The 25,588-nt window shown below is 41.6% G+C and overlaps 1 protein-coding gene across 4 annotated transcripts in view; it reads right to left on the reverse strand.

Annotated features, from left to right (window-relative positions):
• The window catches only part of adcy7 (adenylate cyclase 7), a 55,984-nt gene that overhangs the window by 17,547 nt on the left and 12,849 nt on the right, over window positions 1-25,588 (reverse strand). For all 4 annotated transcript variants that reach the window (XM_035629537.2, XM_047331469.1, XM_035629534.2 and 1 more), the window contains exons 2-6: window positions 12,208-12,953; window positions 6,551-6,748; window positions 5,975-6,139; window positions 5,060-5,209; window positions 1,198-1,358 (exon numbers count right to left, since the gene is read on the reverse strand). In XM_035629537.2, coding sequence (XP_035485430.2) covers window positions 1,198-1,358; window positions 5,060-5,209; window positions 5,975-6,139; window positions 6,551-6,748; window positions 12,208-12,372 — 839 coding nt within the window. In that variant the 5' untranslated portion in view covers window positions 12,373-12,953. The remainder of the gene's footprint in view (window positions 1-1,197; window positions 1,359-5,059; window positions 5,210-5,974; window positions 6,140-6,550; window positions 6,749-12,207; window positions 12,954-25,588) is intronic.

A 25,588-nucleotide genomic window follows, 5' to 3' on the forward strand; every position in this document is an offset into this window, starting at 1 on the left:
AGCACCGTGCTCATCACACTGAACCGCAGGGAATGTCAACAATTGTGTGATGAATGCTACGCAAAAATTAAATAAAATAAATTACAGCGTGAAAGGATAAATTTAATTTGACATTGAGAAGCTCGGCTTTGATGGAAACTCTCAAGTATACCCAAGGCTTTAAAGCAATTAATCTGGTAATGAGCCACACTGCATCTAGCTGAGGCTGATTTAAGTTGCAGCCTGGTCTGAGTACAGCTGCCCGACGGTTGACCAGCAGAGGGGCACAGACTCTGCACCGAACCGAACCTGCTCCCCCTGCCTGACTGAGAACGGCCAGCTGCTCCATGAGATATACAACGGAGCTAATGACAGGTCCGGCTGCGGTAATTATAGGGATAGGTCCGAGGCACTGCCCATCAGTCAACACCATCTTACTCTCCCCTTAAATAAACATGGGCAGCACGCGACTGATACCTTTACTGTTATGCTGATCACTATGATGCAATTCCCGAAAGCATAGACTGTGTCTTGCCTACATCCCCCCCCCCCCCCAAAAAAAAAGGGCTGGTGAGCCATCTGCCAAAGTTCACTTTAAGCCACACAATATCTGTCAGCACTTGCTAAATGAATGAAACCCTCGCAAAACAAAGAGCTGTAAGTGGGTCAATGCTTTGAAAAAAAAACAAAAAAACAGCCATGCTAATCTCCACCAGAAAATCTGCTTTTTGTGTATTATTTTTTCAAATAAGGCTTCCGCGATGAGGTTATCTTTTTAAGTAGTAATGACTAGGGCTGGGCGATAAAACGATAACGATATGTATCGCGATAGACATGTAATCAATATCAATAGAAAATGCGTTCAATAGAACGTTTCGATAATTTTTTTTTCCTAGTTGGAAGAAACCGGTGCAAAGAGTCCAGCTACGCCGGCAGCTAGATACGCCGGCACTCGTCCTCTGGTACCTAGCAACGTATGGAGTGACATGCCTAATAGCCAATCATGTAACAGTATCACGTTTGATTGCGCCATCTCGTTGGCTCGTGTTTGTGTTTCTTAGGTCATAAAAATTATCAATAATTATCGATAACTCCCGATATGAAACACTTATATCGTGACACAGTTTTCAGCCTTATCGCCCAGCCCTAGTAATGAGACAGTGAATCCAAATATCGATTGGTTTTTATTTAAAGTATTTCAAGGTGGTCGTACTGTACCTGACATTCTCGTGCCTCTTGACATAAAGGCTGTGGAAGTTATTATCTTTCACTAGTCGCTGTTGCTCTGCTTTGTCTTTACAGTCTTGCAGTCGCTCCATGATGGCCAGCTTCATCTTCATGGATATATAGACGGGCAGCACAGACTGCAGCAGGTTCTCCTGCAAACAAACACACACACACACACGTGGTGTCAATTTCACATATAATCATGTATTTGAGATATATCTGGGTCAGACCTCTGAACCTTACCATGGTGAATGAGCTCTGAACCAGCTGAACAGACTCTGTTGTACTCTTGACTTTGTTCAATTAAATATAACTTGCAGACAAACTTGTTATTTGTATGATTTATTTGTTCATTTCTCAAGGAAATTTCCACAACAATTCACACACACACACGCACACACTAGGGCTGCAACTAACGATTATTTTCATAATCAATTAATCTGTTGATTATTTTCTCAATTAATCCTTTAGTTGTTTGGTCCATAAAATGTCATAAAATGATGAAAAATGTAGATCGTGTTTCCCAAAACTCCAACATGATGTTTAGTTTTGTCCAAACACCAAAGATATTCAGTTTACTGCCACAGAGAAGCAAAGAAACCAGAAAATATTCACATTTAGAAGCTGAAATCAGAGCATTTTTACTTTTTTTTCATAAAAACTACTTGAACGATTAACAATTAGTTGCATAACTTCAATTTATGTGAGCCAGTGTGAGGTTGAGGTTATTTGACTTTCTGCATTCAATGAACTTTGATGAGTGGTAAAGCCCTAAAATGTCTACCTGGCACACACACACACACACACACACACACACACACACACACACACACACACACACACACACACACACACACACACACACACACACACACACACACACACACACACACACACACACACACACACACACACACACACACACACACACACACACACACACACACACACACACACACAAGCTGAGACTCTCAGGCCAACCTCATCAACACTCTGTAATATCCAGCCATGAACCATCTGTCTGTTCAGTACTGTTCACCTGATCATTTTGTCAACACAGTTAATGGTGAAGGAACCTTCACCCCTCTGTGTGCTCGTCCCTTCTCCAGTGCTGCCACAGTTCTAGAACCAATTCGTACCTGTATCAGCCCAGTTAGTGATGCTGTACCGTCTCTACACCCTTGAGATTGGTTTTTTAAAGGTGTTGTTTTTGAAGGAACCCACCAGCACGTTCATACAAGTGTAAACGTGAACGGGTTCCAAATATCAAACACATCAAAACTTGCTTCAGGAAAAATAAGTTAAAAACTGATGCCTTTACTTAAATCACTCAATCCTGCACTTTAATAAGACCTGAGAGGTATTCAAAGTTCAATGGATTTTTATTAGGACAGGAATCCGGTGAGGCAACTTCTCAAGAAATGATTAATCCTTCTTCAAACCATTAGAGGGACGCCAGGTTAGATCATCATGGGCGCGTCAACACTTATTAAATCTTTTTACAAATGCTTTTTAAATAATTGAGTCACCACAAAGTGGATGTGAACAGAGCGGACTGCATGAGAGAACAAATATATGATAAATTCTAAGATACGAACCTGGAGTAAAGTTTGTGTGCCGATGTACCAATGCTTGTGTGTATGGATAAAGTAGCACTTGTTGATTTGTGAAAAATACATCGCTTCAGCATTCACCACCTTTAAACTCTTCCACTTTTGAAGATTTGCCAAGTGAATTGAAAATGGATTATACTACATGTTTCTGATAAGTAAGTGTGTTGTTGTAGAACTGTCCTTAAAAATGAGATATATATTTCGCATTTAAACAGATGTTGAAGTATTCAACTAGGCAAGTCAGTACTTTATCTTTTCTTCCTACACTTCATTTAGCATATGCTCAACACACAATGAGGAGTGTGTGTGTGTGTGTGTGTGTGTGTGTGTGTGTGTGTGTGTGTGTTGTGTGTGAGAGAGAGAGAGAATAACTAGAGTATGTTCAATTCATTACACAGATTTTGCAGAGGGATTTAGATCCAGGCCACTCAAGGACATTCACGTTCTTTTTTTGAAGGCAGTCTAGTTTTCATTTGGCTGTATACGCCAGTCATTGTTCAGGTTGTCTTCCCAATCTAATATGCTAAAAAACAACTCCTAGAGAATCTCCAGTGTTTTGCTCCCCACGTGGATTCTTCTCCTTTCTTCTACAAAATACAACGACCCCATTGCCACGATGCTAACACGACCACACTTAGTGGTACGTGAGCGATGTTGTATGACAATCCACTCTGCTCCAGTTTTGGTCTGACAAAGTGCTGTGCATGAAAACAAGCGTTTAGTTAACTTGTCATCAGATCACAGCGTCTTTTGCTCCGACATGTCGGAAAAATTTCCCATGTGGCCTTTTGCAAAAGTCAATTGTGCTCTCACAAGCCTTTTATTTCCCTATGGGGTTTCTGGAGTGTTATTGCAAAGAGGTGAGTGTGTTTTAGGCTCTGAATATTTTTAACTTTTCACTTTTGATTCATCAAGAGTATGTAAACAAAACAAAACAAAAAACTTTTTGATTCAGGTCGTGTCAAAACAAAATGTGGGAGAGGTCAAGAGGGTCAACTCGTCACCTGAGGGAATTTATATTTAGTGTTTCTCTCCGTCTCCACTGCAACCTGAACTGCTCCCATTCAGTCTGACTGACCTCTCACAGGGTTCAAATGGCTGAAACATGAACACCCACCTCTCATAAAGTGGCCTTTGTATAGATGTTGGATGTGTCACACATAGTATAGCGCTGCCACAACAGTTATCTATTCTGTTTGAAATAACCTCAACTCCATATACTAAATATGGAAAAATTGCGTTGTCACTACGCACATGCAGCGACATACATTTACTCTGACTCATGGGAAAGAGAGGTCGGTCCCAGACAATTTCATTAGTATTGGTTTCAAAGGGGAGAGTTAATGTCACACCATTTTTTTTAAAAAGCCATTCTGCCAAGAAACGGTTTGGTAGGGGGGGAATTAATGTGGGAAGACAATGCCACTTTCTCATTAGTTGACCGTTTGGAGCTTTCCCCCCACCACGCTATTATGTCCCTGTTCTCTTTGGCAACCTTTGAGCACCAGGCTCCCTTTTTTTTCCGGGGACAATTCAAATACAACAGGAGGTTTAAATGTTAACGATTATATCATTCCTGTCTGTCCTGCTGGGCATCACAGCGGCTTCCCTGTCAGCACGTTTTATGTCTTATCCTAAGCAGCAGCCAAATCGCAACAGGGAAAAATTGGTTTCAAAATCGGCCTCTGAAGTCGAAGCAGGTCAGCACAGACCCATTTAATTTAAAAAGGCATCACAGGGGGGGGATCTAATTTGAGAAGGATTTGTTAGTTGCAATGAAAACGTTCCTGCGAGAGTCATTATGAGGCCAGCCAAATACAAAGCTTAAAAATGAAATAAAAGTATTCGTAAAGTTAGTTTCCATTCAGTCAGTTTAATAATCACAAATGATACAGTAAAACAGTGGTATTAAACTTCTGATTGTGATTAGTTTAGTATATACATTACACTTTTGCCACCATATTTTGTTTATTAAAGATAAACAAAATATGTAGTATTGGCTGGTGTGCCTAATTCAACCAAATGTGTTGAGAGACTAATATAACTGTCATCTGCCAAATAACATTTCTTCACACACATTCGTACAGTAAACCAACATCAATGTTTATTTTTAGGATTTTAAACTATTCTAAAAATATCATAATCATAAGTCCATATTCAGCGTAGTGTTGGCTTTGAAAGCTAACCCAGGTTTTCAGTTTCAATGTAGCTATAGTATGAAATCACTGTATCGCACTAACCTGTTGTCTTTTTTCTATCTCCAGCTTCATCCGCATGCTCAGGCACCTAAGGGTGTCCTGGAAGGTCTGCCTCAGGGTTTTCTCCATCAGGACCTTGTGGAAGGCACCGACCACGCTACCACACAGAAACACCACCACATTGGACAGCAGCTACAGGGACGGAGAGATGAAATCAGCATTACTCAGATACTCTGTCAACAGCTTTACTTCTACATGTTATTCATTCATTTAATCAGCTCTGGCTCATATATTTTTAGATAATATTTTAAGCTTTTTTTTGATATTAAACAATATTTTATTAGTGTTCATCTCTTCATCAGTATGGTTAGATTTATCGTTTATGAAATCCTCTAGTCCCGTGAAGCACAGGGGTCGCAAGATCATTTCTGGGGGTTGCCAGAAGGTTGTGGAAAAAAATAAATGAATAAATATATATAAATATATTTTAGACAGGGAATTGTGTTTGTGAGAGTCAAAGTCTTGTGCACATGAGTTGGAGCTTTGAAAAAGGAAAAATTCATTTTGTGAATTTGGCTTCATCGCCGCCCGCACCAGCCAGATTTTTTTGGTGGGTCACATCTCAGAGAGGTACAGAACCACTGCTCCATAGAATATATGGGTTTATATATTATCTTATCATTTAATACTTTCACTTTTCGTGTGTTTTATCTATTTATCTTCAACAGTTCCGGTGTTGGATTGTGTGTTTACCGTCTCGTCACAAGTTCCAGTTCACAAATATTGACACAAAAGAGTCAGCAGGAGGTTCAAAACAGAAATAGCAACATTGACCTTAAATAACACAGTATATTGACTTGAAGCCTTCAACACACTCACCAAATACAAGTAACAGCTGTAATCTGATATATGAAGTATTCCTAAAACATAATAATAATTGAATCAGTCCAATATCACCTGGTTGGGAAGGTAAGGAGTGGGCTCGTTGCTGTAAATGGTGAGGCGCACTGTGATGGCGATAATGTGGGACAGGGAGGAGATGACGCTCAGCACCACAGCGTACCACAACTTGAACGGCAGCATGGTGTACACGGTGAAGATGATGAAGAGGAAGAAAGGCACCTGGAAACATTTAACATTAAACATTTATTAACTTCAATTCTACTGAGTGCTGAGTTCATTTATCTTAAAAGTGTGGTCAGACTTAAAACATAACTTGAACAATACTTAGAAAAAACTAATGCATGGTTCTGTATGGTTAACAGCCAATGCTTTGCACTCAAATATTTCCAATCATCCAAATAATAGAAATGCTAAATATTTAGAGAACTACAGCTTAGATCAGATCATGAAATAATGCTGTTGACATCTATGTAGACCGCATTTATTGTTAAAGATTCTCAAAGAAAATCCATACCAAGACCTTTTTATTGACCTCAAAGTCTGCGCGAGGATCATATGATAAAAGTCACTTGGGAAAAGGAAAAAAATAATAACCCAAAATCGAAAACCCTTTTGATTGGCCATGGTTACCTGGTCCCAAGGCAGGATGATGGGGCTGCAGAAGATGAATGTGTAGCCCATGGTGAGGTGTGTGGCCCAGACGATCAGGCCCAGTAGACGCCTCCATCGCTGTGAGAGTATCTCTGTACACACCAGCACAAACACGGCCAGGAACACACAGAGGCTGCCGCTTACCACGCTCACAAAGGCACAGTGTTCCTTTGCACTCTGGTCAGGTCAGGGAGGAAGAAAAAGAAAAAGAATGTTATCACACTCATACAGTGATGTTGAGTGTGTTGGACAGTTGACATAAAATTGCAGTGTATGCAGCTCATGCAACAGCATTTAAATACTCAGTCAAGTCATACTAGTGTGTGCATTTCTATAAAGTAGTTTTAGGCAACTTGTGGGGGACAAAGAGACCATACAGATGCTGCCTGACCTGCAGGGACAAGAGCTGCAAATTTTAAGTGTATGTACTGTGTCTCAAGTGGGAAAGTTTCTTTTCCTGGCATCTGTGTCTGCATGGTGTCCTGCTTGCTACAGGCCACCTCCTTTGTGATTAGAGTTATTTGACAGTGAGAAGCAATCAGGAGGGGGAAAATACATTGCAGTTGTTTGCATTTGTGTGTGTGTGACACATGAGTATGCGTCCATGTTTGTGTGAATATCTGTGTGTTGTGTATGTAAATGCATGCACGAAGGGAACACGCAAAAATGTTTGCCGTGCGAGAGAGTGGGTGTCAGAGGGAGAGCATGGGAGGAAACAAGGAGTTAAATTAGTGCTCAAGAGTGAGACACAAGCACACAAAGTCAGTGTTAATAGATCTCTCCTCAGAGAGGGCCATCACCGCATTGTATGTCGAGCTTTCCGGTTACCATGGCAGCATTGGAAAAGGCCAGATCTCAACTACGAGCACTTTCTACTCCCCGTGTACCTCCGGGTCTTGACAAAACCTTTTTGTAGGCGGAAAAAGAACAACTAGTGTATATGAACAGGAGCTAAAATCACGGGAAAGAGATGCAGCTATAATGTTAATCGCATGGCACAGCAACATTTAAAAAAACTCATGAATATTGTAATGTAATGCAAATTCTTAATTTATTTACATAAACTGTATTATAAAAGATTATATATAATGTGCTGCGCTATATGTTTATTGTTGCTTTACATTAAAAAGCTACAAATGATCCTGTTGCTGCCAGTAAGATATATTTCCACACCAGGGTGAATTCCTAATACCTTTAATGACATGGTATAAGAAATATAATGTTAAATAAAAATGAAGGGAATACTCGCCACGGTATAAAACCAAGTAATTTAAACTTAAGAGATTTCAATCTGTCCATTTAGAAAGCACAAGTGATCATCATTCAATTTCACCTGCTTTGGTGCAAATGAAAGTGACAACAGGTGCAATGCAGAGGCAAAAGCATGTCACCCCCCCCCCCCCCCCGAAAAGGGAATGTTGTTTTTTTCCAAGTGGTGGCCACAGACAATTTCTCTCTCCTCCTTCCTGACTGATTCTTCTCTAGATTTTGTTTTCTGCTAGTGTCCTTGTCACTAATGGTAGCCCGAGGCGGTACCTGCAGCCCAATCAGGTTGCTCAGGTAGTCCAACTCCTCCAGGATGGCACATCCATACGTGCGGTCGCAAGGAGGTTTGCTGTCTCCCAGCACTTCATTGAGGAGATACCAGGAGACCGGCTGTCACACGAGGAGAGCTGACCTCCAGAGGAGCCTGACATCCAAGGATAACCGGCGTGAAAGAGTCTGGAGACGTTGTGGTGAGCGTTATGCTGCCTGTAACATCGTCCAGCATGACCGGTTTGGAGGTGGGTCAGTGATGGTCTGGGGAGAAAAATCCTCGGAGGGTCGCACAGACCTTCATGTCATAGCCAACGGAACCCGACTGCTGTTAGGTACAGTAGAGATTGTCAGACAAATGCTGATGCAGTGGGCCCTGGTTTCCTCCTGGTGCAGGACAATGTTTGGCCTCACGTGGCCAGAGTGTGTAAGCACTGCCTGGATGACGAAGGTATTGATGCCATTGACTTGGCCCCCTCCTTCCCTTGACCTAAATACAATTGAGCAACTATGGGACGTCATGCATCAGTGCATTTGACGCCACCAAGTACTGCCAAAGACTGTCAGGGAGCCCACTAATGCCCGGATCCAGGTCCTGGAGGATATTACCCCGGGAAACCATCCGCCGACTCACCGGGATCATGCCCAGACGTTGTCAGGAGTGCATACAGGCACGCGGGGGCTATACACACACTACTTCAATAATTTGTTCTTCAAAATAGATCCAATGTGTGATTTAAGTTTTCCCTTCCCATTTTTTGAGCATTGTACATACTCAACAACTTTCCTCCACAGCTCTTGGAAACATGTAGACCCATTGTATTCAGATAAAATGTAAACAACCCAAACACTCTATCCGTCCAATCAGGGCCCGAGATCGGCGGTGTTCGATCATGTGCGGTGAGTGGCACTTCATGGGCTCAGCCAGTTTCCCTCTCAGCATCGCTCTTCATTCCATGTCCACATTTGGAGAGGAGTTATATAAGTTGACAGTGACTTTCTGACACCGGTAGCCTCCTCCTAACAGGCAACCTGCCCCTCCTTAGCATTTAACAACTGCGTTATACAAGCTCTATCCCAACATTTCCCAACATATCCCCGGCAACAGTGTGAGCGAGAGAACGACAGACAGCTGAGAAGAATGAGGAAAAGAGAAGAAGAAGAAGTGAGTGACGTGGCAGAGGATGGGATGGATGAGGGTGTGACAGAATTTTGTAATTTCACATTGACATTTACAACAACATATATTTGTGTCTATGTTCACGTGTGTATGAGCAAGAGTCTAAATCAACGCGTGAGCAGACATGTGTATGGGAATGTACAGTACGTGATGGAGCCTCGGTTAGAGTCAAACAATATCAATCTCTATGCAGGAAGACAAGACACAATAGAGTGAAGGTTATGATGGTTGTTCTAACAGGGGAAAGTTACATGATCTCCATCCATCACGCCAAAATCAACAGCAGACAGTGAAAACATGATTTTCCACCTTGATTAGACACTCTACAGAACGACATCAATTCAATCACCATTTCTTGTCTAATTCTTTCTCAATTCATTAGTCCGTTTTCAAAAGAAGCCCATACAGATGATTTTAGTCTTAAAGCGCAGCACAGGAGGAGGACTGTGCCTCCGTGAATAGACCTTTGTTCAAGCACACATGTAAGCAGGCATCTGTTTTTTTTTTAGCAAAACTGAATTGCCATCAGATCCCAGCTGACCCTGAACTCTGACCTCTCCGTGAAGAAAGGAAAATCAATTTCTGGACAGAGAAGCATCATGAGAGTTATTAATCATGTATTTGAGGTTGCTTAATAGAGGTATTCTTAACCCGACTCTTTATCTAATCCCGGGAAAGCAACTGGAATACGCATTCTCAATTTTCATGTCTATTTTACCCTCGTGTCCTTCTTCACATTCAAACCGTTACACAAACACTCTCTCATTCACACTTCTCAGGAGCGGCTGGGTGAAGGGGAGTTGAGTGCTTTATCTAAATAGTTCTATTGAGAGAGAGGATCATTTTTTATTTTTCACATTTTCAGACAACATCTAGTAACAATGTGTTTCATTAAACTTTGGGTTACTGCACCTGTACATTCTACCTAAATACAGTGCAACAGCCATTACGTCTTTATTCATGAAGCAACGGACTAGAGCAGAGAGGAGATGCCTGTGCTTTGAAATTTGAAAATATCGAGTACTTAAAGTCAAATGCTCCTTAATCAGCGGCGGCCTTGGTCGTTAACAAAAGTGGCTTCTCTCCCTGTCATGGTATTAACCCTGCCCACGATCAGATAATCAGTTGTGATTGGACTGGCAACATTTCTGTCGGTGGAGAATCACTTCCCAATGGAGGGGATCCAGTCCGTATTCTGGGGAATCAAATGAAATGAGCTCCCAGAATCCGTCTGGGTCGCAGGCTACATACATGGGGGATGATTATAGATATTATAGACATCATAAAAACAGACTTTACAGGAGAGCAGTTGAGTTGGATTACATTAAACTGTAAATGTGTACCTACTACTGAGTGAAAAATACGCTGTACATCATTGAAATTTTTCACAGCAAGAGCTTTGACATGTCATAGCACGTTAAAGAACACTGGTGGAATTAATAACATTAATGATCACTGGATTTTAATTTCCAGGGTCCTGATATCGTAAATACTGGTTCAATAAAATTGCATACAAGTCAAAATGGCTGTTGAGAAAAAGATATCGGTGCACTGTGAGCCGATACATTGAAATAATGCCAGACTAGGTTTGAGGTCATTTAGATACAGCATCTCCAATACAGAGAAGACTGACAATTAGATTTTTCAAATGAACAGTGTCCCACTTGATGTTCAAATCAAATTTAAGGGATCAATATCCAGTGTGCTTGTCTATATTATGTGCTTATATGTTTGTTTGTTTTTAAACCCCCAAATATAAATGCCAGGCTCTCATGAATCCATAAATTGGCTATTAAAGAACAGGCCCCCAACAGCAGAAATATTAGCTGACAATAATATCAGAACCTGCGGCTATCAATTGTGATTCAATTGCGATAGAGCAGGTACGGGAAGCTTTGATGACAGAGGGCCACAAAAATGTTATCCTCACTACCAGAGGGCCAGATTACATATAACACACTAGAGGAAAGGGAAAAACTGAAAAAGTATCATATTTCTCCTTTTACCTGTATTGAACTCCACAATAAGTAGCACTAACACAAGAGTCACCCGCCTTGTTCCAGGATAGAAGCACAGCAGTGAAGTTAGTTGAGCTGTGAATTTACTGTGACCAGATAACTCAGACTAGTCAGGAAATGTGTGTATTCACAGCACCCACGGCTATTCTGTAATTACATATATACACATATAGTACGTATGTGTTACATTTAAGCGATCATGTGCTGAAAACAGTCCAACGTCTCTGTTTGCATGAAATGTAAACACCTTGCCTTGTACCAGCTTCCATCTGATTGTGCCAGTCCTCCAACCCTTGCACCATGGAAACCACAAGGGCCCAAACATACAAAGTAAACAGGCAAAGTGCATTTTCATGTCAGAAAAATATGCCATGTGTCACTTTTTCCCTACAAAATGCATCCATGAAGACTGTGCAAAACTCTTTTCCTATTCCATTGATGTTATGTTAATATTATATACCAGCACACAGCAGTTGAGTTTAGATTCCATATCAGCTGTTTCAAACAGGATGTGTAATTAAATATTATATCGGAGCAGCAAAAACAAGAAAAAAAGAGACTCCAAAAACAGTAAAGATCAGAAGTTATTATCAGAACTTTCCAGGGAAGTTATTGAATTTTCTGACTTTAAATGGTGAAAATTAATTATGTTTAATGTCTCTTTGCAGTCAACTATATTCATGCGCAGGAGTTTACAAGGACCACTGATCAATATCAAAAGCTGCTGACGAGAGTGCGATGCCACGTTTTGAGCGACGTTAAAGTGTGCTTTATATTTAAGTGCCCTGTGGTTGAATATGAAGGCACGTCAGCATTTGCACATGGTCAGTAACTCAAAGTGCTCCTGGAACAATGTGAATTTCACCACAACTACTAACAAACATGTGGATGTGGAGACTCACCAGTTGAAGGGCAAAGAAGAGGATGATGAGGATTACACAGGAGAGCATGGAGAGGCCCAGCAGGAGCACCAGCGGCTGATACTGGCTGATGCAGGAGAATTTGCGGTACAGTGCCTCATTTTTCAGCTCCTGTTCATTCAGCAGGTACTTCCCTTTGGCTGGCATGGCTAACACGTATTACAGAGGCATAGCAAGTGTTAACTCTGAGCCCCAGAGAGCAGGAGTGTGCGTCTCCACAACTTTTTGTGGGTGTGTGTGTGTGTGAGCCAAAAAGTATGTCAAAAAGTAAGTCCACAGTTCTATATCTGTTAGGTACGCCTTTGGTAGCTCATGACGCTCAAGTGAAACTTGTGTTTTTCCTTCGATGTGGCATCTTGACTGTTGTCGTTGCTTCTCACAGCTATATTGCAGCTCTCTCCACTGGTCGTTGCCGCTCTGTCTCTCTCTCCCCTTTGCTAGTCCTTTTGTGTCGTCTATCCTCTGTCTGGTGTTGGCAGGCAGAGCCGCTTCATCCTCTGCCAGCTACTGTGTTGCTCCCTTCAGTGGGTTTGAGTAATAAGCCCGAGGCTGGGAGACACAGAATAGGAGGGGAGGGGAGTTTAAGAAAGGGGAGGAGAGGGACAGGGAGGAAGAGCAGCAGGAAAATAGGAGTTGATGAGGGCAGGAACAAAGATCATCGGTGCTCCCACCATGATTCAGGATATAAAAGGCCGGTGAGGTCAGCAGCTCCACTCCCCAGGAGACACCTAGGAGGAGGGGGGAGAAAAAAGACCAAAATTTACTAAAGGTTTGGTGTGACACACACACACACACACACACACACTAAATGTATCACTGCCAAAGCTCAGCTATTAAAAAGGATAGAAAGTGTGTTATAATATTGTAGAAATATTATATTTCCAATAGGTGTCCATCTTTTTTGACAGAAAAAAATAATGAGGAGCTTTTAAGGCTTGAAATAAGGTGAGAAGGGTATGAAAAAGGCAGAAAGTAATCAGGCACCTTACGTGACTCATTTGGGAATACAGAGTACCCGATCCTTTGATGAGCACATACATATGCATCTGTAATTTCCAGTTTTCCACAATCCAGAAAACCCCTGTATTGGTTTACCTCAGGGAGGAAAAGCTGAATTAACACATTAGACAGATCCAACGCTACAGGGGTTACAGACATGAAAGGAGAAGACAAACACACACAACAGAGATTCTGCATGTGAATTAATGCTATCCATAATCCCATAATTGCGAGTAAACTAGTAAAATATAACCTCACCAATAGAGTTCCCATAATTTGTACTTCGATAAAAAAGAAGCTGCAACCTGAGCCATTTATCAACTCCGTCTAACAAGTGTGTGTGAAGGACCATGCTGTGTGTACATCCCGGAGACTGAGAGAAGATGTAGAGAGGCTCTGTAAAAAATACAGTGTGGATATAGATTGACCTTATCTTTTCAAACAATTAGAGACCTTTGGCTGGGCTGCAAGAAGAGCCTGTAATCACATGTTACAATTCAGAGAGTCTACAGTCTAAGAAGAAAGACAAGGACGGTGGACCTGAGGTGAAGGCTGCGTTGTGCTGACAAACACATCCTAATGCATATCTTCTGGAAAAAGCCAAGGTTGAAAATGAAATAGTTCAAAAGCCAGAGAAGCAAGAATCTGCATGTAACTGCCAAGTGATGGCTTATGAAAGCTTTAGATATTCATATGAAAAAAAGAAGAGGAGAGAGAGGAGCCAGCGGGGCTTGAAGCTCGATAGAAACAACGTGAACTTCGCACCACGGTCAACAGAAACCTCATTTCCTCCAGTTGATAATATCGCTGTCCCAGTGTGCGGTGGGTGTAGGACACGGCTCCCTGTTTGTACCTTACATAGCAACTGCGACAGATGCTATGTGCCATAAAAAGAGAAAAAAATAACACACACACACACACACACACACACACACACACACACACACACACACCTGTTGCATTGTGTGTAAGTAAAGAGTCAACCGCACTGTCCCTATCTTGAAGTGATAAAATGCATCTCCATAGTAGGCAGTGTGACGACCGGCCCGATGGTCGTTTACAACCACCTTTAACTTTCCCTTTCACTGCCGCTGGACAGAACAGAATCCAGCCGGCTCTCCCCTGCGTCAGATAACACACCACCAGCAGTTTGAGGGCAGTAAAAGCCAAAGTAAGAGCAGGGAGGTCAAACAAAGCACATTGTGGTGGTGGCGGTGGCGGTGGGGGATCTTGTCCTCCTCTTGCTTCAATAAGAACCAGCTGGTCTGGCTCCTGAGTGCATGTTACTGGCTGATTACACTGGGGGGGAATCATTTACTCCACATACCTACTAAATGCCATGTGTAGATCTTAAACCTGGGAACGACTGAACACAGCACCGGTGCACATTCTCCACCATATTACAATAATCGTCATCATAAATGGTGGAAAAACGCAGGCATGAATATGTCAGCCATATATTTTTAAGATCAAAAGCAAGGCGATGTTCAGTAAAGGTACAAGAAAACAAAGGAAATGCAAAAAGGAATCCAATTTGGTTTAGCTTGGACACATGAAGCATTTAAAACCACAACAGAAACAGTCCACATAGTATTTGTCTTAGAGGAGACAAGGGAGCTGTTATCATACCCACAGCAGATCTCAAGGGAACCACTTATCAATGGACCATCGGATGGTGTTTCTCCTTTCTATCTGCTAATCCAAGTTCCCACATTTAAGTAACTGTGCAAAGTAATAAAAAGAACATCGGCTGTTTCTCTCCGTGCAATGGCTCTTGTGTAGGTGTTTTTTCCTGAGACCTATGTTCCGATGAACAAATGCTTGAACGTGACGGGGAAACAAGTTTAAGTGCAATCGTGGACCAACGCCAACATGTCTCCAAGCTACGCTGCTCCACTTTTCATCAGCGGAAGAGCACAAGAAAGGGAGGAAGTGCAGAGGATGGTAAAATATTCTCGAATCGAGGATCGAAGTCAGAAGTCGAAGCATTTAATAGATTTATCCAGACTTTAAACAGCTGGTTTTTAACCTGCAAGAACCCAAAGTTACCAGATGTTCACGCTCCTGGCCCCGATGGGAGCCTTTTTATACGTCAACTCTAAAAGTTACCATGGCAAGAATATGGCCCCATCAGACCTGTGGCTTCGCTGTGGCGCTTAACAGGACGAACAGACAGGGTCAGGGATGTACGCTTCAATAGAGCCGAGACTGTCAGCGAGCAGGGATGAATAGCTGAAACTGTGCTACATTGACTGCCAGGTCTTTCACTCTGGAGGCTTGGCAATAGAGGCAATCACATAGCAGCCTTGTAAAACTGGCGTCACTGAATCCTGGAACAGCAGCCATACAAAAACCAACTAACGTCACTGGGCGCCCGCTGCCGAGACGCAGGAACGTAAAGGCCCTTGTGTCAAAGAGGAGGTGAAGGGAAAAAAACTGGGCCCTCTTTGACTGTGTGCGTGTGTGTTTTTTAGATAGTTTTAAGAAAACGACAACGTGGCTATTCAAACATGGACACTGTGCTGGGTGGGTTTTCATTAAATCACTGGGGTAAACTAATTCATTTCAGCAAAGCTACTTTTCTTAAGTCTGTAGATAAGTCATTAAAAAAAAAAGAATCCTGGCTGCTAAGCCATCATATGTATGTGGTGGTTTTCGCAGTGCGCACGTGGCAACAACCCGGTTGTCAAGTACTGGTCGACATGTTGTTTGAAAGCACACAAATGCCCTGATTACTGGGAGTAACAGAGGCAATAGTTAACGCATGCTCTTTCTATTCACATTTGTCACAGTGATACAACAAAGACACGGCAATACAAAACATGTCGTGCTGTAAGTGATTCATAAAACAAATAAGACATGAATAAATCTACTCAGTAGATCCACTGGTTCTATCTGGTTAAACTGTATCAAGAGTCTAATCTACACGGGACCTTTTGACTGCAATTCACGCTGTATTGATCTGCGGCAGCCCTAGTGTGTTCACAAGCACAACAAGCAGCGTGTTAAACAGCAGGAGTGCATGTTGAGCCTCCCTGGAAACAGAGCAGGAGTCTCACCCTGCTGGGTAACCGAAAAACACCAGACAATGGCAGGTGCCTAACAGGGAGCGTTTGGAGGAGGTCTCTCATGTAGCCACAGTGACACAGTCTCTACAGCTCTGGCTCTGTGCTTGGGAATATTAGATTTCAAATGAGGTCCAGCTTGAAAGGTTTGTCATTTATCTGGACCACATTGGAGTATTCCTCCTTCCAAAGTCTGATTGAAGGTCAGCTGATTTTAACTTCAACGGAGCATGAGGAGGTCCTCATTAGAGGCAGTGATTTACTCCGAAAAGCGAAAGATCGTCTGGTTGAATGCTGCCGAGGAATTGTCCGTCCATTCCTTTGATGTCTTCATCACCTCACTGGTAATAAACCAATTTCATCTAAAGATCTGGACGATCTTCACCAAACCTACGCCCCACGTCAAAGCCTATTCGTGGAGAGCAAATAGGCAGGTCTCGTTTCCAAGCAAATCACTCTGCTTTTTATGGCCGCCATTGTGTTGGCATTCAAAAAGCTTGGACTAAAAAAAGGGGTGACCTCTGTCAAAGAAAAGAAAGAAGCACATTGCTCAGCTCATGTTGCATAGACCCGGGGTTAAAGGGCGATGCGGGTAAAGGTCAGCTTGACCTAAGGAAGCAGGTTTTAGGACGTCATCAGCTGCAGAGCTCCTTCTAAACATGTCCAAAATCTTTCTATACAGTTGATGCACATAAACTGAACGACAGTTCAGTACATATTTAATCAATTTCTGTGTAATTCAAGTCAAACAAAATTTACCATATGATGACAAATAACAGATTAATCTAAATAAGCTGTAGACCATATGATCATGAATTATTTGTCGATCAATATAAGCTTTGAGATGTGTTCTATAGGATAGATACCTCGAAACAGTCATTTTCAGTTTCCTTCATGACACTTATATGATTTCATATGATGGGGAATAATTTTCGTACCATTTTTCTCACCATGATTTAATCATCAAGAACAAACTGTGACTGTTTTTTCAGTCTGGACATGGGACAAATTCTTCTCCGTTCAGAGCCGAGTTGCTAGCTGCGTAATCATGTAGTCACTTGCTCATACGCTCTTTCCATAAACAGATGACTGATGTATGTACAGCAATGCACCAGGCAGATTAGATTAAGCCTCCTGTCCTTTGCCCATCTCTCCTTCTCTCCCCCAGTACTGTCTACTGGTATTGAATTAGCTGCATTCACCAGAAGGAGCTGCTGAAACCTAACAATATTAACAGGATGCTATCTCAGAGCTGATTTAAGCTTCAAATGCCATTGCCCAAAGTAAATAGAGGAAGTGCAAGCAAGAGCAGGACAGAGTGGGCCGTTACCGCTCAAGTGTTTCACATTTACTTCCACAAACTGAAGCAGAGTCGCACGACAGCAAGTGAAGCCATCAATTTCACGGCATGACAACAGCAGTCTGAAGAGAGGGTTATTGATTTAAAGATATGTGAAAAGAAAAGGAATATTTATATTTAAACACAACTACCATGGGGAAAATCCAGCCAATAGCATCGATTGAATTAGTTCATTGACATGTACTGTTTTAATTGGAAAACATTTGTACACTCACAAATGCCGACCATCAGACCGCCGAGTCGCCCTTTAACACAATGTCACAGAATCAGAAAGAGCAAAGACGTCCGGCTTATTCCAGCCGCTTGCCGTTCACATATGAAGAATGCAGGAGGAGATTGTCAAAGTCGGACGCGTTCACAACAGCGGGAACATTTCCATAACATTCATGCGAAGGGTGGCGCCTGGGTAGAGACCCCCACAAAGCATCCGGAGATTTTGCTGCTTCACTCACGTTGGGCTAACTCGCACATTTTCCACAGATTATACTAGGAGGCTGGCAGGAGAAGTTACGGAAAGTGTCCGGAGAGACATTTTGCAGTATTACATACAGCCCAAATCGCAAAAATATAAAGAACAAGGAATATACATTTTAAGAATTTGCATAAAATAATCCTGTATGTGCAATAGGTTGGAAGAAATGTGCAGAGGAACCTGGTAACATGAGTGTGCAAATGTGCCGGGATTTGCGTTAAACAGAGTCCAGAGTGTCTCTGTCAGACAGAGGTGAGGTGTTGTACAGTCTCATGGCAGCAAAGATTTCCTGTAACGCTCCTTGTGACAGTAAAGCTGAATGAGCCTTGTGGAGAAGGAGCTCCAATGTCTGTCCACTGTGTGGTGGAGAGGATGGTCAGGGGTAGAGAGAGCTCAGTCGATGTCCTCCTTAAAGTTATAATCCCAAATTAAATAAAACTATTTATGGTAAGCATCTTTTTTTTCTTTTCTGCGTAGCTATTCAATAAGTTTACATTATGTAATGGTTCATTGAAGGGTAGGACCAATGGATGATGCCATTATATTCATGTCATTGTTGGGGCGGGGTCACGATGCTGCGCTCAATATCTTTCCTGACACAACCCCCCCAAAAGCAGGGCACCAGAGACACACACACGCACACACCCAACACAATCAGAGTTTTTTTCATATTAGGTATGAGCCACTACCAGGACCTATCTGATAATTAATTTCAATTACTTAAATGGTGATTTTAAATGATGATTAAACAGCCTGTGTGTCTGACACATTGAAATAACTGGAGACATTAGTCTCACACATCTTATCTGTTTATGAGCTTCTTAATCCAAATACTGACAGTAATGGTTCAAGAATATAAAAAGAATGTTATTAAAGATTATTCATCTGGGTACAAAAATACTATAATTTGTGTGCTGTAAAACATTCAGCAACAACTTTAAATCCAAATTGTCCTTGTGATTATTTTTGGGTGCTCAGTTAATATATATCATGGCCCTTTGAATTGTTGTTGTGTTTTGATATGTAGTGTAGGCATCATTGGGTTTTTTTTATCCAGCTCAGTTCAACTGAACTTCTGTTTGTGCTTAAACCCTTATATGTAAAACACAAACTAAAAAGTACAACCATGTACAAATCTGATACATGGAATCTCTGGTTTCTTTTTGTCTGATGTCCCCGCCCCCCCCCCCCAAAAAAATATAATTTGCAAAAAAACTTGAGTAGAGAAACGGGGTGGAAAGAATGCTGTGCAGTGAGAGGGACCATTGTTTCCAGCTGCTGTAGCCAGCCACATCCCCATTTCAGGTTTCATAACTGGACCTGCTCCATCCTGTAACTGTGGAGCGGTAGGGCCCCTTCCACCACCACCACCACCAATAAGAAAACCATAATTATCCCTCAGTATGCCAGCCAGCTCACTACCAGCACTTCCATTCAAAGACATACCTCAGTATCTGCAACCAGCGCATGGAGAGCCGTTTACCCAGATAAACAAAACCTTAAGAGGTTATCGTGCGGAGCTGCTGCAACAAAAACGGGCGACAGCTTCTGATCAGCCCAGTGACAACAATTTTCCAGGCTACATTAAATCCTCTGCTGCTGACGGGACCATCTGGTGCATGTTACCTACAATCAACTGTCCTAACCAGTGTTGTTTCGACTGTGTTGAACTCGTACTTGTACATGCGGCCATCACTGCACTGACCACACACACACACACACACACACACACACACACACACACACACACACACACACACACACACACACACACACACACACACACACACACACACACACACACACACACACACACACACACACACACACACACACACACACACACACACACACACACACACACACACACACACAGGGAATGGGCAGCACTCCAAGGGCTGTAGGCTACAGGACAATCCCTGTGGCACTGAAAAAGTTTGAACTGCAAACCATTTCTTCTTCATCGTGTGTGTGTGTGTATCACCACCACACCCTCATCTGTGAACTGTCTGATATGCATCTTGTGGCACGGTCACTCAAAGATGTAACCCTATTATGTAAGTGAGAAAGATGTCTGCTCTGTTTCCGTTCCTGTTCTCTCCTGGAAAATAGGGGACTGTGGTAAAAGTTCACAGCAGATTTTTTTTAACAGCTTTTCTTATTCATACGTGTAGTTGGTTTGCTCATAATAAACACGAGAAAGTCGACTGAGCGTACGGTTAAAATGTTTTCAGGTGCAGTGGAACTAAAATGTGTAAACCCACACTGTGTATACGTTATTTACTCTGAATATGTTTTAATGTTTGCACAACAGTGCGAGGTCTTGCTCCACATTAAAAGCTAATTAGGGTCAATGTGGCCTTGACAGCAGTGATTTACACTATACTGTGCATTGACATTGTGTGCGTGTGTATATTGTGTTTTATTTTCATTAGGCACGATGAAAATTTTCTTTTCATCTTTAGAGTTAACTGTGAAAAGAATCCCCTCTTACATCCCTCAACACTTCAGATGACCGCAAAAAATCCCCATGATTCATTTAGCATTCTTGCAGTTTTCTCAGTCATTTTTTCTCTGCTGGCTCTATGAAGAAATCTCTATGATTACCAGTAGCAGTAAGTTCCATCACTGAGAATCTGGTAACAGTCCTGTTTCAACAGCGACAAAAACTTTTTTTTCTTCTATTCATTGACAAGGCTGATGGATAAATTATCACGAATGTATTCATCGGCCAAATGTCAGTTTCTTGAGCAAACCTGTGATTATGTATTCAGATAAATATTCCTTAGTATTCATGCAGTGCTCTTCCTTTAATGCATTATTATATCCACTAATGGACAACGGAATTTGGTAACAACAACACAATATGTTTATATGTTCTGCTGATGAGGGACGAAAAAAACATGTAGTTTAGTGTCTAATGCCTTGCACTATACCTTCCATATAACTTATATATGAGATTAGTTCCTGTTATTCTCATATTACACTATGTGTGGGTACTGCGTGAATTCTCTGCGTGACAATGAGTTATTCAAAATCAGGCAAGATGGTGATCATGCACGGACCTGAAGAAGTAGTTTAGGACCACTGAAGATGTTCTCTTTACACAGCATGAGACAGATGAGACCAATTCCCACACAGCTCATACTGAGCACAGATCAGCAACTCTCCTACTGACCAATCCAAAGTTCTAATACAGTGGTGCATTAGTTTGACATTAAACTAAAGCTGTTAGATTGAGCGGATTAAAATTCCCTGGGTGAGTCCATGCGCAGAATGTGACTTCATCCCCCTGCGATATTTAATTCTTGTGTTTGGATAAATCAAACGATGTAGCTGTGATAGCATTCCAGCTCATTGCTGCATACCATGCTCTCCTCTTGCAGTCTTAAAGGTCTCCGGCAGAAGCACTGCAGACGAAATATTCAGTGAATCAAATTGTTCTTTAATTACCACATTATATATGGTGTTCTTACAAACTTCCAAATTTTGTATTTGAACTGCGTATAATGGAAGCACATTAATAACAGCCTTGGAGTAAAAATGACATTGCAAAATGGATAAAAACTGATCACTGTGACCCTATTAGCTATGCAAAGTCTTACAATTTAGAAGTCCATTTAAACTTACTTGTCTCTGCAATATGACCTTTGAGAGTAAACATCACAAAAGATTATGGAAGCAAAGTATATGCTTTTCCATTAAACACATTTGGTTTAATCATTGAGAAGTATCTAACATTTGAATGAAAACAGCTCAATGTCTGCTGAATCACTGCAGCGTGGCAGTGAGTGACTCTATGCTTTAGGGTCAAGGGGCAGCTATTAAGGATAATAGATTTATTTCAGTGTCAATGTATCCTGAAAACTGTCAGGGAGAAAAATGAAGAAAAAAAAATTTAACAAAATATATGCAATAAACATGAATTATTAAAAGAAATATGGTCTGTGGTGGCCTCTCAAATATGCCACACATTAAAGACTACTTAAACACTAGAACTATTCTGCAGACAAGGATGGAAAAACATTTCTAAAGTAAGAATAGACAGACACAAAACGTGTCACAAGTCTATGATTTCTGCCAAAGAAGGTTTTACAGTATTAACTGACAAAAACCTCTGTAAATGTCCCTTTACTGTTTTATTAATATTATATTACATTCCTTTAAGCACATAGAGGTTAACTGTGTATTCAATTTGCATAAGTGTGTCAAAAAAAAAAGTTGGTTGAGTTAAAAGAATCAACAACAAATTTTTATTTTTCAGAGTGTAAAATGCTGCATATTACTAGATTAAATGCACTTCTGGTAGCATTAGCGTTGGCTTGTGTTCAGTGGCAGTTAATCAACTGTTTTTTAGACGTGTGACATGCATAAACTTGTTCTCGGATTCTTTGGTCACCGCCAGCCTGCCTGAACATGCTCCTTGCTCCATGTATGCAATTAGTTTTTCCATATGCTCCATTTTATTTGCTACAGCTGCCATCGACATTTGCAAACGATCTGTAATTGCAAATTTGAAAGCAAAACGTATTGTGATAGCGATGTGTGTAGGTTTACCACAGCAACGTCCTCCTAGCAGAAAAAAATATCCTTTTAAATTGCTTTTTACCACTGTATAGCAATTGTACCTGCACTGCTTGTGGGTGGTGAGCCAGGAAGGATGCACAAGTGTGATGTGCAGAGGAGGAAGGGATCTGGGGGGAGGAGTATGAAGCACAAGTAGTATGAACCTAAAAATTGTGTTTTTTTGAATTTCAAAAAAATGGCAAAACAATTCTTGCAGCTATATATATGCCCTTGCTAAAGAATGAAAGAATTTAACATTCTTAAAAAAATTAATTAAAGTTGAATGGATATGAGAACAAGCATGTAGTTGATTGTGAAGTGTCTTCAACTATCCATTTCTTTAGTATTGACTCTATATGACATGAGTACACATGCAGGGAGGAGTCGGCTTGGCTGCGTAGACCACAGCGTAGACCACAGGTTCAAACGTGGAGGACCAATGAGTGTTATCAAAAGACGCCCTGTCCAAAAGCCCTCACACAAGTACACACACTACAGCAAGTGTTCAATGCAGCCAACAGTGCTATGACAAGTGGGGAGAGGTGACAGGGCCCCCATCCCTCAAAACGCCGCTGATAAGTTGCCCTTGATATTTGCGGTTCGCTGGCGGCTCAGTGATTAGCCGTGCTGCCTCATGGCGTTTCCATGGCTTTTGTCCTACGCCGAAAGACACGACAGGCATTAGGGTTAAGGAACACAGCCACCTCAGTGGAGCTCAGTGGCCCATTTACACCGAGTTGTGGCCACTTGACACTTCTGGTGATCGGGCACAGTTATGTAAGGTCATCAAAAATCTCCTGGTCACCTGAATAACCATTATGAGGCGTAGTGCGTAGGCGGCACGGACACACACAGAAACAGAAGAAGACACATCCCCACGCTGTCTCTAGACTTGCTCAATAAAAAACATTTTATATGGTGCTTCGTCAAAGACCTTTTACATATAGAGTAACCCTCTTTATATACAGGAAGCAGGTGTCATGCAGGGACAAAAAGTTTCCTCTTGAAAGTATGATCACCTGTGCATCTACTCGTGTGGCACATCTGATACGTTGGCGTATGTAGGCAAAACATCTAGACACTGTAATCAGAGGAACAGTTAACTGAAAAGTTTACTTTGCAGAAATGTTTGAGGTTTTTGTCATTGCAGTAGATTTCAATGACTTCAGACATGAAACTTCTCTACATTTCACTTCATAGGTATAGCAAAGGGTTTGCCTGCCCAAAAGGGGGGTTATCATGATCTCCTACTTAAATAATGCGAAGCCTGCTGCAACCTGGAAATATACTTTACAAACTCTCACCACAATAGGTTTTAATGATGAACCACTTCTCAATGTGATGCTATAATGAGTTTGCACTTTGTTCCCTTTTTCTCTCTACTTTCACACACAATCTTTTAATTCCCTGTGACTTTGATGTAATGTCATGAACAATGATTATTTGTTTGTAGTCTACCTACTTATGGCTTTTTTTCTATATCCCTTTAATAAAATGATTTCAGTGGTTATTGAAAGTATATTCTTTGGATTCTGGATGTAAAGCTGTATTAATGTATAGAGAGAGAATTGAATGGAGATATTTTTTATGTGTTATATATTTAAATGATGACCTGTGACAAATTTGAGAAGTTCACATTGAGCCACAGCCAGTAGGTGTTCTGTCTTCTCCATTTGATGTTAGTAAAATATTAAATCAATATTTAAATTAAATTAAATATTATGAACCGTTTCAGTTTCACTTAAGCCAAACTTTTAATAACCAACTGCCTCAGCACAAGGTTGTTAGTGACTCCCTGGTGTAGATGTGTGGGGGTACACGAATAGCTGTGCCAAAAAAACAAAAAGTCATACATGTTTAGCAGGGAGAAGAACTGCTGACTGTATGTGCTATAAGCACCGTATGGGACGACACATTCTGCTAAGCCTTCAATTACAGCTGTGCAGCAGCCGAGAGGTCAGACAGTGGGAGTGACGCAGAAGGAGCAGAGAGAGATCTCATTACCTCAGATTCCTCCCAGGAGCTGTGGATGGCTGGAGGGAGGGAGCCGGAGGATTTAACTAATAGCATCCTCGTCTCTCTCTGCTCAATGTCTTCATTAGCACTCATACAATGTGTGTCCCTGAACCAGACTTTTCACAAAACTGACATCCAGCCTGTGTTGAACACTGCACCTCAAGATTGATCTTTACACCGGCTCTGCGTTCTCCAGTGGCACACCACTCTCTCCGACTCTCAATGGAGGCCTTGTCTGTGGCAGCCTCGCAGTATGGACCATGGCTAGAGTTTCACGTTTTGTAAAAAAAAAAAAAGCCACCACTTATGTTTTGCCAAGGAATGTGCATGAAAGCATCGCTGCTGAACAGCCACACTGTCGGGAGGAATGTCTACATGCAGCAGCCCCCATCCTGAGGTTTCTGCGGCTGAGTGGGAAGAGGAGATTTTGGTGGAGTTGGGTGAAGGCAAGGTTACTCCCACTGAGCATCTGTCTGCTGCACAGGATTTCTCAGAAGGCACATGGCTTGAGTTTTTCGCAGCAGCCCCTCCCAAATAGGAGTCACAGTCTCGCACTCTGCTGCTGCATATAAACAAACTCATCCAGGTGTGGAGAACCCCCCCTCCCCCACCAATGACAACAACAAAAAAAGGATGATTTCTGCATATTTAAAAGGGACAAAGGATAATTACTGTTCACTCCAAAAGAGCTAACTAATGGTTCGTTTTCATTTGCAGCTTGTGGAGAGAGATAATTACTCAGAAACAATGCGGATTCAAAGTTATGGCGTGGACTCCGTTTCAGTTCTTGAACGCAAGTTCAAAAAGGGTAAATGTGATATTTGTATTTTTGTTATATTGAATAAATCCCATCCCATTGACAGAAAAATTATAAAATTATATAAT

This window comes from Scophthalmus maximus, chromosome 4 (assembly GCF_022379125.1).
Source record: "Scophthalmus maximus strain ysfricsl-2021 chromosome 4, ASM2237912v1, whole genome shotgun sequence".
Classification (NCBI taxonomy): domain Eukaryota; kingdom Metazoa; phylum Chordata; class Actinopteri; order Pleuronectiformes; family Scophthalmidae; genus Scophthalmus; species Scophthalmus maximus.